Consider the following 15311-nt stretch of genomic DNA (forward strand, 5'->3'; position numbering starts at 1 on the left):
GGTTCTTTCTCCTCCTGGATTAATCTTTCACTCTTAAAGGGGGTTGTCCACTACTTGGACAACCCATTCTAAATCCATTTTTCCTCCAAGTAAAATAATCACCTATGGTGCCGGCGCCATTCCAGAGGTGTCAGCACCAACTCTCCTGGGGATTGCTTGACATTATTATGTTGCATGATCCCTGTGGCCAATCAGTTCTAAAGTCACTGTCCCTGCCTTCGGACACATCACATATATCCGGTGTAAGCGAGAGCTGCAAGAAACATTTAAGACAAAAAGAAAATGAAGTATGCGTGTGCGAAAGGGATCTACATAAGTAGAAATAATTTTATTATGCACATTTATAAAAATGACAAAGATAAAAACATTTTAAAAGTCAATAGGCAGCAATGGGTACAATGGACTCTCGATAAGGTAGCAACATACACTGTCTGCTAAAACTGTGTCACATAACAGAGTACCCTTTAAAATTATATAAAATACCATAAGTGTCAGCTATCAAGCAATAAACCAACGGAACAGCGCTGGCACCGGAGATGAGTATAGCTGCTATTCCAAGATTTCTCCCGAATATCCCCCATCCTCTGGAATTCCATGCTTCAACACGTCCAATTATCCACCACCCTCGGATCCTTCAGAGGGAACCTGAAAACCCATCTCTTCAGGAAAGCCTACAGCCTGCAATAACCATTCTGCCGCCTCACCAACCACCTAAGCTGCCGCCTCACCAACCACCCGAGCTGCCGCCTCACCAACCACCCAAGCTACCGCGTTGCCACTGTCAGAGCTGCCACCTCACCAGCCAGAGCTGCCCCCTCACCAACCACCTGAGCTGCCGCCTCACCAACCACCCAAGCTGCCACCTCACCAACCACCCGAGCTCCTGCCTTACCACCACCAGAGCAGCCGCCTCACCACCACCAGAGATGCCGCCTCACCACCACCAGTGCTGCAGCACCCCCGACCTCCTATCTCTTCCCCATTATGCCGTAGAATGTAAGTCCGCAAGGACAGGGTCCTTTACCCTCTGTACCAGTCTGTCATTGTAAATTTGTTTACTGTTAACGATATCTATAACCCTGTATGTAACCCCTTTTCTCATGTACAGCACCATGGAATTAACCCCATCACGACATGCGCCGTACTAGTACAGAGCATTTCGTGTCTCCTCCCTTGATGTGGGCTCCAGCGGTGAGCCCACAACAAAGTCGTCACATGTCAGCTGTTTTGTACAGCTGACATGTGCGCGCAATAGCGGTGGGTTAAATGCCGCTGTCAAACGCTGACAGCGGCATTTAACTACCGCTTCCAGCCGCGCGGCTGGAAATGAGCGCATTGCTGACCCCCGTCACATGATCGGGGGTCGGCGATGCATCAGGATGGTAACCATAGAGGTCCTTGAGACCTCTTTAGTTACTGATGCCGGCCTGCTGTGAGCGCCACCCTGTGGTCGGCGCTCATAGCAAGCCTGCAATTCAGCTACATAGCAGCGATCTGATGATCGCTGCTATGTAGCAGAGCCGATCGAGTGGTGCCAGCTTATAGCCTCCCATGGAGGCTATTGAAGCATGGCAAAAGTAAAAAAAAAATGTTTTTAAAAATATGAAGAGAATAAAAAAAATATAAAAGTTTAAATCACCCCCCTTTCGCCCAATCCAAAATAAAACAATTAAAAAAATCAAACCTACACATATTTGGTATCGCTGCATTCAGAATCGCCCGATCTATCAATAAAAAAAGCATTAACCTGATCGCTAAACAGCGTAGCGAGAAAAAAAATTGAAACGCCAGAATTATGTTTTTTTGGTCGCTGCGACATTGCATTAAAATGCAATAACAGGTGATCAAAAGAACGTATCTGCACAAATGTGGCATCATTAAAAACGACAGCTCGGCACGCAAAAAATAAGCCCTCACACAACCCCAGAACACGAAAAATGGAGACGCTACGGGTATCGGAAAATGGCGCATTTTTTTTTTTTAGCAAAGTTTTGAATTTTTTTTTCACCACTTAGATAAAAAATAACCTAGACATGTTAGATGTCTATGAACTCGTAATGACCTGGAGAATCATAATATCAGATCTGTTTTAGCATTTAGTGAACCTAGCAAAAAAGCCAAACAAAAAACAATTGTGGGATTGCACTTTTTTGCAATTTCACCACACTTGGATTTTTTTCCCATTTTCTAGTACAAGACATGGTAAAACCAATGGTGTCGTTCAAAAGTACAACTCGTCCCGCAAAAAATAAGCCCCCACATGGCCATATTGACGGAAAAATAAAAAAGTTATGGCTCTGGGAAGGAGGGGTGCTAAAAAACGAAAATGCAAAAACGAAAAAGGGCCGCGGCGTGAAGGGGTTAATGGTGCTATATAAATAATAATATTATTATTTTACTGGGGGAAACACAGGGATTGAGAAAGGATTGTTCTAGTAGTGGAAAATCCCTTTAATTCACGGGTAAAATCTGTACTCATTGAAGACAGATTGTTCCATTACTGAGATAGGAGATGACAGTTGCTACTGGTGAGATTCTATGTAGATGGGAGGGAGGAGTTTTCACTGGAGCTGCTCTGTCTTCCTCTTTCCCTCCCTTCTCCTCCTCCGCTCTCCCCCTCTACATAGAATCTTGTCTGTAGCAACTGCCATCTCCTATCTCAGTAATGTAACTTATTCTGTCTTCATTGAATATAGATTTTCCTGTGAATTGAGAATTTTGAAAAAGGAAGGATCAGTCTTGGCAGAGAAAGAAGTAAATTTCTCTGATAAGATATATTGCAAAGTTTCTTATTTTCATAAGTACTATTATTATTATTTATTTATTTATATAGCACCATTAATTCCATGGTGCTGTACATGAGAAGGGGTTACATTAAAATAAAAATCTCACTTAGAGTAAACAGAACTAACAATGACAGACTGATACAGAGGGGTGAGGACCCTGCCCTTGCGGGCTTACATTCTACAGGTACTATTAATGTATTAAATAAATCAAAATGTTGATTCTTCTTTAAGACTGTGTTCACACTTTTGCATTCCATTTCTCTGTTCTATTTTACAAACACCGGCAAAAAACAGCATATATTCTTTGAGAGATACAAACTTCACCAGACAGACCCTATGCAATTGTATTTCAATTATATTCAGTTTTTGATGGACTATTTTTTTAATGTAAAAAGTGGTCTGCAGGGGCCAGGTCCGGGTCAAGGCTTTCGTGGGCCCTGGGCGAAAGAGTCTCAGTGGGCCCCTTTAACACATACCACAGTTCATGATGCACAGATACGGCAGAGAAATATAGGTGTAGTACAATGCCAAAGATTTAACTTCTTATATTACATGAGTGATATCAATAGCTCAGAAACCGGATAGTATAGTCCTCATACAGTATTATGGGCGCCACATAGTGCTCCATACAGTATAATGAGCCCCATATATTACTCCATACAGAATAATGAGCCCCATATATTGCTCCATACAGAATAATGAGCCCCATATATTGCTGCATACAGTATAATGAGCCCCATATATTGCTCTATACAGAATAATGAGCCCCATATATTGGTCCATACAGAATAATGAGCCCCATACTGTATATTGCTCCATACAGTATAATGAGCCCCATATATTGCTCCATACAGAATAATGAGCCCTATGTATTGCTCCATACAGAATAATGAGCCCCATGTAATGCTTCATACAGTACAATGAGCCCCATATAATGCTCCATAAAGAATAATGAAACTCACATATTGCTCCATACAGTATAATGAGCCCCATATATTGCTCCATACAGAATAACGAGCCCCATATATTGCTCCATAAAGAATAATGAGCCCTATACATTCTCCATACAGAATAATGGACCCTATATATTGCTCCATACGGAATAATGAGCCCCATATATTGCTCCATACAGTGTAATGAGCCCCATATAATGCGTCATGCAGTACAATGAGCCCCATATAATGCTCGATAAAGAATAATGAACCCCATATATTGCTCCATACAGTATAATGAGCCCCAGATAAGGCTCCATAAATAATAATGAACCCCTTATATTGCTCCATACAGTGTAATGAGCCCCATAAAATGCTTCATACAGTACAATGAGCCCCATATAATGCTCCATAAAGAATGATGAACCCCATATATTGCTCCATACAGTACAATGAGCCCCATATAATGCTCCATAAAAATAATGAACCTCATATATTGCTCCATACAGTATAATGAGCCCCAAATATAGCTCCATACAGAGTAATGAGCCCCATATAATGCTCCATATATAATGGGATTTCATATAATGCTCCATACATAATGAAAGCCATATATTGCTTCATACAGTATATGATGGGCCCCATATAATGCTCCATGCAGAATGGGCCCCATCTAATGTTTCAGTATATGATGGGCCCCATATATTTTTCCATATAAAATGGGCCCCATATAATGCTCCAGTATATGATCTGCCCCATATAATGTTCCAGTATTTGATAGGCCCCATATAATGCTCTAGTATATGATGGGCCTCATATATTGCTCTAAACATAAAAAGAAAATTAAAAAAAATGAAATACTCACATCTCATCGCTGGCAGCTGCTCTGCTCCAGACTCCTCAGTGTCACCATTTTCCGGCTCTCTGCACTGTGACTGTTCAGAGCAGAGAGCGTACAGTAGTCATGACATCACGCCCTCTGACCTGAATAACAGAGTCAGAAGATGCAGAAGACACTGCAGGGGAGGAACAGGAAGAGGTAAGTATCGCAAATACCAGGGCCCTGAGCTAGCCGGTGGGCCCACTTGTGTGCGCTGCCACCAGGCCCCCATAGCGCACCAGTGTCCCCGACGGTGAGTGGACCCCCCGCCTGCTCAGGCCCCGGCACTTGCCTGGGTACGCCGGGTGCTGACGCAGGCCCTGGCATGGGCTATATCAGTGTAAGTTCTTGTCAGTAAAACACTTGCTGGGGATGACATGCAACTTCCAAGCCACAAACATTTTTTTTTCAGCACTTCACAAGTATTTTAGCACCTACTTTGTTTCTGTTGCTGAATCGGTAGAGTAAGCTTGCTTCTGTTATAGGATCTATATACGGTATTAACCCCTTCACTCCAAAGCCTGTTTTCACCTTCCTGAGAAGGCCAAATTGTACAATTCTGTCCAGTGTAACTTCATGTGATAATATCTCTGGAATGCTTCAATGAATACAAGAGATTCTGAGATTTTTTTTTGTGAGAAAATGTACTTTATGTTAGTGGTAAATTTAGGTCGAATTTGATAGCGTTCATTTGTGAAAATATCAGAATTTTGGCAAAAATGTTGAAAATTTAGCAATTTTCAAACTTTCGATTTGTAAATCCTTAAACCGGTTAGAAAAATATTTAGAATTGAGAGTCCTCAGTGGTTGATACCATCTTTTCAGTTAGCCATTAAAAGGTAACAAATTGCAAGCTTTCAAGACTACACAGGTCTCTTCATCAGGCAAAGACTAAAAGAAATTCTGAAGAATCACATATTTATGCACAACATAGCACAGGAAAAAAAACAAAATAAAACATGGATAAGACAGGTGCCATGAAGCAGAATTACCATGAGTGATAAATAGTTATGTCATGCTGTTAGTCATGCTGTACAAAATAATATATAAATAACATCTCTGTTATGATCCTAGTGGTTGAGGATCACAAATTACTCCAGCTAAGTAACAAACATAGGACAAGCTCTAGGGAGGTGGCAACTGGACTAACTGCAAATCTGAACCTATCCAAACACACTAGAAGTAGCCGGTGAACGTGCCTAAAAATCCTAGACGTCTCGAGCCAGCCTGAGGAACTAACTAACCCTAGAGAGAAAGAAAGACCTCTCTTGCCTCCAGAGAAATAATCCCCAAAGATATAGAAGCCCCCAACAGATAATAACGGTGAGGTAAGAGGAAGGCACATACACAGGGGTGAAAGCAGATTCAGCAAATGAGGCCCAATAATACTAGATAGCAGAAAATAGAAAAGAGAATCTATGCGGTGAGTAAAAAACCCTTACAAAATATCCACTCTGAGATTTCAAGAACCCCCACACCAACTAACGGTGTGGGGGGAGAAACTCAGTCCCCTAGAGCAACCAGCAAGCGAGGAAATCACATTTTAGCGAGCTGGACAAAAAAACATAATGAACACTGATAATCAAAAAATGATCAAACAAAAACTTAGCTTGTCTTGGAGAGACTGGGAGCAAGGTAGACACAAGGAATCTGAAGAGCACTGAATACATTGATAGCAGGCAAGGAACTGAGTCTCCAGGTGAGCTAAATAGGAAACCAACCAAGGATAACGAACCAGCTGATGCAGCCAACCTGCAGAAAGACAACACTACACAGTACCGCTTGTGACCACTAGAGGGAGCCCAAAAATGGAATTCACAACAGTACCCCCCCTTGAGGAGGGGTCACCGAACCCTCATCAAGACCCCCAGGGCGATCAGGATGAGCCGCGTGGAAGACACGAACCAAATCGGCCGCATGAACATCAGAGGCGACAACCCAGGAATTATCCTCCTGACCATAGCCCTTCCACTTAACCAAATACTGAAGCCTCCGTCTAGAGATACGAGAATCCAAAATCTTCTCCACCACGTACTCCAATTCGCCCTCGACCAGCACCGGAGCAGGAGGCTCAACAGAAGGAACCACAGGTACCACATACCTCCGCAACAAAGACCTATGGAACACATTATGAATGGCAAACGATGCTGGGAGATCCAAACGAAAAGACACCGGGTTAAGGATTTCCAAGATCTTATAAGGACCGATGAAGCGAGGCTTGAATTTAGGAGAGGAGACCTTCATAGGAACATACCGAGAAGACAGCCACACCAAATCCCCAACACGAAGTCGGGGACCCACACCGCGGCGGCGGTTGGCAAAGCGCTGAGCCTTCTCCTGTGACAACCTCAAATTGTCCACCACATGGTTCCAAATCTGCTGCAACCTATCCACCACAGAATCCACCCCAGGACAGTCAGAAGACTCAACCTGACCCGAGGAAAAACGAGGATGGAAACCAGAATTGCAGAAAAAAGGCGAAACCAAAGTAGCAGAACTAGCCCGATTATTAAGGGCAAACTCGGCCAATGGCAAAAAAGTCACCCAATCATCCTGATCAGCAGAAACAAAACATCTCAAATAAGTTTCCAACGTCTGATTAGTTTGCTCGGTTTGGCCATTAGTCTGAGGATGGAAGGCCGACGAAAAAGACAAATCAATGCCCATCTTAGCACAAAAAGTCCGCCAAAACCTGGACACAAACTGGGATCCTCTATCAGACACAATATTTTCAGGAATGCCGTGCAAGCGAACCACATTCTGAAAAAATAGAGGAACCAAATCGGAGGAAGAAGGCAACTTAGGCAAGGGCACCAAATGGACCATCTTGGAAAAACGATCACACACCACCCAGATGACAGACATTTTCTGAGATACTGGAAGATCCGAAATAAAATCCATGGAAATGTGCGTCCAAGGCCTTTTCGGAACAGGCAAAGGCAAAAGCAAACCGCTGGCACGAGAACAGCAAGACTTAGCCCGAGCACAAATCCCACAAGACTGCACAAAGGAACGCACATCCCGTGACAAGGAAGGCCACCAGAAGGACCTAGACACCAAATCTCTGGTACCAAAAATCCCAGGATGACCCGCCAACACTGAAGAATGATCCTCGGAAATAACTTTGCTGGTCCATCTATCCGGGACAAACAGTCTCTCTGGTGGACAACGGTCAGGTCTATCCGCCTGAAATTTCTGCAGCACTCGTCGCAAATCTGGGGAAATGGCAGACAAAATCACTCCCTCTCTGAGAATACCAGCCGGCTCAGAAACTCCCGGAGAGTCAGGCACAAAACTCCTAGAAAGTGCATCAGCTTTCACGTTCTTCAAACCAGGCAGGTATGAGACCACGAAGTTGAAATGGGAGAAAACCAACGACCAACGAGCCTGTCTAGGATTCAGGCGCTTGGCAGATTTAAGGTAAATCAGATTTTTGTGATCAGTCAAGACCACCACACGATGTTTAGCTCCTTCGAGCCAATGTCGCCACTCCTCAAATGCCCACTTCATAGCCAACAACTCCCGATTACCAACATCATAATTCCGCTCGGCAGGCGAAAACTTTCTTGAAAAGAAAGCACATGGCTTCATCACAGAGCCATCAGAGCTTCTCTGCGACAAAACAGCCCCTGCTCCAATCTCAGAAGCATCAACCTCGACCTGGAAGGGGAGAGAGACATCTGGCTGACATAAGACTGGAGCTGAAGAAAACCGGTGCTTCAGCTCCCGAAAGGCCTCCACGGACGCAGGAGACCAATTAGTCACATCAGAACCCTTCTTGGTCAAATCCGTCAAAGGTTTAACCACGCTAGAAAAATTAGCGATGAAACGACGGTAAAAATTAGCAAAACCCAAGAACTTCTGAAGACTCTTAACAGACGTGGGCTGAGTCCAGTCATGAATAGCCTGGACCTTGACTGGGTCCATCTCCACAGTAGAAGGAGAAAAAATAAAACCCCAAAAGGAGACCTTCTGTACTCCGAAGAGGCATTTTGAGCCCTTCACAAATAAAGCATTAGCACGCATGACCTGAAACACCATCCTGACCTGCTTCACATGGGACTCCCAATCATCAGAAAAGACCAAAATGTCATCCAGATAAACAATCATAAATTTATCCAGATATTCTCGGAAGATGTCATGCATGAAGGACTGAAACACAGAAGGAGCATTAGAGAGTCCAAAAGGCATCACCAAGTACTCAAAATGGCCTTCGGGTGTATTAAATGCTGTTTTCCATTCATCTCCCTGCTTAATGCGCACAAGGTTATACGCACCACGGAGATCTATCTTGGTGAACCAACTGGCACCCTTAATCCGAGCAAACAAATCAGACAATAGTGGCAAAGGATACTGAAATTTGACTGTGATTTTATTCAGAAGACGATAATCTATACAAGGTCTCAAAGAACCGTCCTTCTTGGCCACAAAAAAAAATCCTGCACCAAGAGGGGAAGAGGATGGGCGAATATGTCCCTTCTCCAAAGACTCCTTTATATAACTCCGCATCGTGGCATGCTCTGGTATAGACAAATTAAAAAGTCGTCCCTTAGGGAATTTACTACCAGGAATTAAATTTATAGCACAGTCACAATCCCTATGAGGAGGCAGGGCACAGGACCTGGGCTCATCAAATACATCCTGGTAGTCAGACAAAAACTCAGGGACCTCAGAAGGAGTGGAAGAAGCAATAGACACCAACGGAGTATCGCCATGAATTCCCAGACAACCCCAACTTGACACAGACATAGCTTTCCAATCTGAAACTGGATTATGAGCTTGCAGCCATGGAAGACCCAAAACGACAACATCATGCAAATTATGCAGAACAAGAAAGCGAATCACCTCCTGATGTACGGGAGTCATGCACATGGTCATTTGCGTCCAATACTGAGGCTTATTCTCAGCCAATGGCGTAGCATCAATTCCCCTCAGAGGAATAGGAAATTCCAAAGGCTCCAGGACAAAACCACAGCGCCTGGCAAACGACAAATCCATCAGATTCAGGGCCGCACCCGAATCCACAAAAGCCATAACCGGGTAGGACGACAAAGAACAAATCAAAGTAACAGACAAAATAAATTTAGGCTGTATAGTACCAATGGTGACAGGTTTAGCGATTTTTTTTAAGCGTTTAGAGCATGCTGAGATAACATGAGTAGAATCACCACAGTAAAAGCAAAACCCATTTTGACGTCTATGACTCTGACGCTCAATTCTGGTCAGAGTTCCATCACATTGCATAGACTCAGGTCTCTGTTCGGAAAATACCGCCAAAGGATGAGCAGATTTGAGCTCCCGCAAACGCCGATCAACCTGAATGGCTAAAGCCATAGAATCACTCAGACTTGCAGGGGTGGGAAACCCCACCATAACATTCTTAACGGCCTCAGAAAGACCTTCTCTGAAATTTGCAGCCAGGGCACACTCATTCCATCGAGTAAGCACCGACCATTTCCGAAATTTTTGACAATACACCTCTGCTTCATCCTGACCCTGAGAGATAGCCAGCAACGCTTTTTCTGCCTGATTCTCAAGATTAGGCTCCTCATAAAGCAGTCCAAGAGCCAGAAAAAATGCATCTACATTAAGCAATGCAGGATCTCCTGGCGCCAGAGAGAAAGCCCAATCTTGAGGGTCGCCACGCAACAAGGAGATAACAATTTTAACTTACTGAGCGGAATCACCGGAGGAACGAGGTCTCAGAGATAGAAATAACTTACAATTATTCTTAAAATTTAGAAACCTAGATCTATCTCCAGAAAACAACTCAGGAATGGGTATCTTTGGTTCTGACATATGGCTATGAATAACAAAATCCTGAATACTTTGCACCCGTGCAGTAAGATGATCCACACTAGAAGTCAGAGTCTGAACATTCATGTCTGCAGCAAAGGAAAAGCGGGAGGAAAAAAAAAAAAAAAGTACTCAGGTCTTCTTTTTATCCCACTTCTGCGATGCATTAAACACTTTTGGGCCTGCTATACTGTTATGATCCTAGTGGTTGAGGATCACAAATTACTCCAGCTAAGAAACAAACATAGGACAAGCTCTAGGGAGGTGGCAACTGGACTAACCGCAAATCTGAACCTATCCAAACACACTAGAAGTAGCCGGTGAACGTGCCTAAAAATCCTAGACGTCTCGAGCCAGCCTGAGGAACTAACTACCCCTAGAGAGAAAGAAAGACCTCTCTTGCCTCCAGAGAAATAATCCCCAAAGATATAGAAGCCCCCAACAGATAATAACGGTGAGGTAAGAGGAAGGCACATACACAGGGGTGAAAGCAGATTCAGCAAATGAGGCCCACTAATACTAGATAGCAGAAAATAGAAAAGAGAATCTATGCGGTGAGTAAAAAACCCTTACAAAATATCCACTCTGAGATTTCAAGAACCCCCACACCAACTAACGGTGTGGGGGGAGAAACTCAGTCCCCTAGAGCAACCAGCAAGCGAGGAAATCACATTTTAGCGAGCTGGACAAAAAAACATAATGAACACTGATAATCAAAAAATGATCAAACAAAAACTTAGCTTGTCTTGGAGAGACTGGGAGCAAGGTAGACACAAGGAATCTGAAGAGCACTGAATACATTGATAGCAGGCAAGGAACTGAGTCTCCAGGTGAGCTAAATAGGAAACCAACCAAGGATAACGAACCAGCTGATGCAGCCAACCTGCAGAAAGACAACACTACACAGTACCGCTTGTGACCACTAGAGGGAGCCCAAAAATGGAATTCACAACACATCTCGCCTGTCTACTTTACATCTCATAATTTTTTAAACATTTTTTTTTGTTATAAGGAAGTTAAAACAGTTAAAATGTTATCAGCAATTTCTAATTTTTCCAAGAAAATTTGAAAAACAATTTTTTTAGGGACCACATCATGTTTGAAGTGACTTTGCGGGGCCTATATGACAGAAAATACTCAAAAGTAACACCATTAAAAACTGCAAATAAAGGGATGTTTGTGGACGGTTTCCGCGCTGCTGGATGAACTGAAACGTACATCCCTGTATGATGAGTTGAAAAGGTAATGGTTTATTCGACGCATTTCGCAGTTTAAAAAATACTTCTTCCTCAGGATTGACCACATTAAAAACTGTATCTCTCAAAGTGCTCAAAACCACATTCAGGAAGTTTATTAATCCTTTAGGTGCGTCACAGGAATTTAAGCAAAGTGGAAAGAAAAAATTAAAATTTTAATTTTTCCTCAATAAATGTTTATTTAGCCCCAAATTTTGCATTTTAATAAGGGTGATAGGAGAAATTGCAATTTGTTAATTTTCTCCTAAGTACACCGTTACTCCTTATCTGAAGTGAAACTACTGTTTGGGCGCACAACAGGGCTCAGAAGGGAAGGTACATCATTTGACTTGGAGAGCAAAATTGGCTGGAATAGATAGAGGACACCATGTCACGTTTGGAAATGTGCCTAAACAGTGGAAATCCCCCACAAGTTACCCCATTTTTAAACCTACACCCCTCAAGGAATTTATTTAGAGGTGTGGTGAGTACCTTGAGCCCACAGATGCTTCACAGAATTTTATAACAGTGAGCCATGCAAAGTAAAACATACATTTTTCCCACAAACATGTTCCTTTTGCCCAAAATTTTTCATTTGCACAAGGGGAACAGGAGGAAATACATTTATACCACATATGTGGTGGAAAACTACTGTTTGGGCACATGGCAGGGTTCACAAGGGAAGGCACACCAATTGAATTCTCGAGTGCAATTTTGGCTGGAACAGATTGTAGATGCTATGTCACATTTCAAGAGCCCCTTAAATGCCAAAACAGCAGAAACCTCCACAAGTGACCCCATATTTGGAAACTACACCTCTTGAGGAATTCATCTAATTATGTAGTGAGCATTTTTACCCCTCACACAATTCATAGAATTGTATAACATTGGGCTGAGTCAGTGGAAAATTACCATTTTTTTCCACTAAAATGTTGCTTTGGACCCGTTTTCAATTTTCAAATGCATAATAGGGGAAAATGGACCACAAAATATATTCTGCTATTTCTCCTGAGTATGCCAAAACCTCATATATGGTCGAAAACTAATTTTGAAGCACAGTGCAAAACTCAGAAGGGAAGGAGCGCCACATTGTAGTGCACATTTTTCTGAAATGGTTTGAGGGTTCCACGTCACATTGTCAGATCCCCGAGGTGCTAAAACAGCAGAACCCCCCCAAAAGTGACCTCATTTTGCAAACTACTCCTCTCAATTAATTCATCTAAGGGTGTAGTGATCAAATTGACATCACAGAATTTCATACCATTGTTCGGTGAAGAAAAAATAGTTATATTTTTTACCACAAAAATTTTGTTTTAGCCCCAGATTTTACATTGTCACACTGGGAAATTGGTTAAAATGGCACCAAAATTTGTCATACAATTTCTGCTGAATGTGGAAATACCCCATATGCAGCGGTACAGTACTGCTTAGGCATACAGCTTGACTCAGAACGTGCTATTTGACTCTTGGAGAACAAATTATAGTAGAATAGTTTGTGGACTCCATAAACAGAGCCCCTAAGTGTCAGAAGAGCAGAATCCCACCTCAAATTACCCCATTTTGGAAATTACACATCCACATGTGCAGTGATGATTTTTACTCCATGGGTATTTGCCAGAAACAAGCAACAGTGAATGCAAATCTGCCTCTGTAGTGACCGTACATTGCACCCAGCTCATGCTTCTGACGACATACACTTTGTAAATTAAGCGGGTTCTCATCGCTACTGAAATGTCAAATGTGGATGCTAACTGTAGTTTAGGCATATTGTGGGGCTCAGGAGGGACCTGAGTGGGGACTTGCTTTTTTTTGTGAATTAAGTTGAAGCTTTTATTGGGAACATTTTGCGTAACATTTTGGATCACTTTTATCCTGCGCTGAGAACTTTCATCGGGGTCTCCATCTAAATCTCTGACTGACATGATATACAGGTCCTTCTCAAAAAATTAGCATATAGTGTTAAATTTCATTATTTACCATAATGTAATGATTACAATTAAACTTTCATATATTATAGATTCATTATCCACCAACTGAAATTTGTCAGGTCTTTTATTGTTTTAATACTGATGATTTTGGCCTACAACTCCTGATAACCCAAAAAACCTGTCTCAATAAATTAGCATATCAAGAAAAGGTTCTCTAAACGACCTATTACCCTAATCTTCTGAATCAACTAATTAACTCTAAACACGTGCAAAAGATACCTGAGGCTTTTAAAAACTCCCTGCCTGGTTCATTACTCAAAACCCCCATCATGGGTAAGACTAGCGACCTGACAGATGTCAAGAAGGCCATCATTGACACCCTCAAGCAAGAGGGTAAGACCCAGAAAGAAATTTCTCAACAAATAGGCTGTTCCCAGAGTGCTGTATCAAGGCACCTCAATGGTAAGTCTGTTGGAAGGCAAAAATGTGGCAGAAAACGCTGTACAACGAGAAGAGGTGACCGGACCCTGAGGAAGATTGTGGAGAAGGACCGATTCCAGACCTTGGGGAACCTGAGGAAGCAGTGGACTGAGTCTGGTGTGGAAACATCCAGAGCCACCGTGCACAGGCGTGTGCAGGAAATGGGCTACAGGTGCCGCATTCCCCAGGTAAAGCCACTTTTGAACCATAAACAGCGGCAGAAGCGCCTGACCTGGGCTGCAGAGAAGCAGCACTGGACTGTTGCTAAGTGGTCCCAAGTACTTTTTTCTGATGAAAGCAAATTTTGCATGTCATTCGGAAATCAAGGTGCCAGAGTCTGGAGGAAGACTGGGGAGAAGGAAATGCCAAAATGCCTGAAGTCCAGTGTCAAGTACCCACAGTCAGTGATGGTGTGGGGTGCCATGTCAGCTGCTGGTGTTGGTCCACTGTGTTTCATCAAGGGCAGGGTCAATGCAGCTAGCTAGCAGGAGATTTTGGAGCACTTCATGCTTCCATCGGCTGAAATGCTTTATGGAGATGAAGATTTCATTTTTCAGCACGACCTGGCACCTGCTCACAGTGCCAAAACCACTGGTAAATGGTTTACTGACCATGGTATTACTGTGCTCAATTGGCCTGCCAACTCTCCTGACCTGAACCCCATAGAGAATCTGTGGGATATTGTGAAGAGAAAGTTGAGAGACGCAAGACCCAATACTCTGGATGAGCTTAAGGCCGCTATTGAAGCATCCTGGGCCTCCATAACATCTCAGCAGTGTCACAGGCTGATTGCCTCCATGCCACGCCGCATTGAAGCAGTCATTTCTGCCAAAGGATTCCCGACCACGTATTGAGTGCATAACTGAACATTATTATTTGATGGTTTTTTTTGTTTGTTATTAAAAAACACTTTTATTTGATTGGACGGGTGAAATATGCTAATTTATTGAGACAGGTTTTTTGGGTTATCAGGAGTTGTAGGCCAAAATCATCAGTATTAAAACAATAAAAGACCTGACAAATTTCAGTTGGTGGATAATGAATCTATAATATATGAAAGTTTAATTGTAATCATTACATTATGGTAAATAATGAAATTTAACACTATATGCTAATTTTTTGAGAAGGACCTGTATAGGTCCGGCACATTAGTAATAGAAACATGCCCATATCATGATGCTTGCTCCACCATGCTACACTGTCTTCAGAGTGTACTGTGGGTGGAAAGCGGAAATTGTGGGATGAACTGTCTGCGGCCCTTGGTCACAAAAAGT

At 42.8% G+C, this 15311-nt stretch overlaps 1 protein-coding gene across 1 annotated transcript in view; it reads right to left on the reverse strand.

Annotated features, from left to right (window-relative positions):
* Window positions 1-227: 227 nt before the first annotated feature.
* LOC143786256 (uncharacterized) overlaps window positions 228-15311 on the reverse strand; it is a 44380-nt gene continuing 29296 nt past the window's right edge. Inside the window, exon 5 of the mRNA XM_077275533.1 lies at window positions 228-253. Coding sequence (XP_077131648.1) covers window positions 228-253 — 26 coding nt within the window. The remainder of the gene's footprint in view (window positions 254-15311) is intronic.

Source organism: Ranitomeya variabilis, chromosome 7 (assembly GCF_051348905.1).
Source record: "Ranitomeya variabilis isolate aRanVar5 chromosome 7, aRanVar5.hap1, whole genome shotgun sequence".
Taxonomy (NCBI): Eukaryota; Metazoa; Chordata; class Amphibia; order Anura; family Dendrobatidae; genus Ranitomeya; species Ranitomeya variabilis.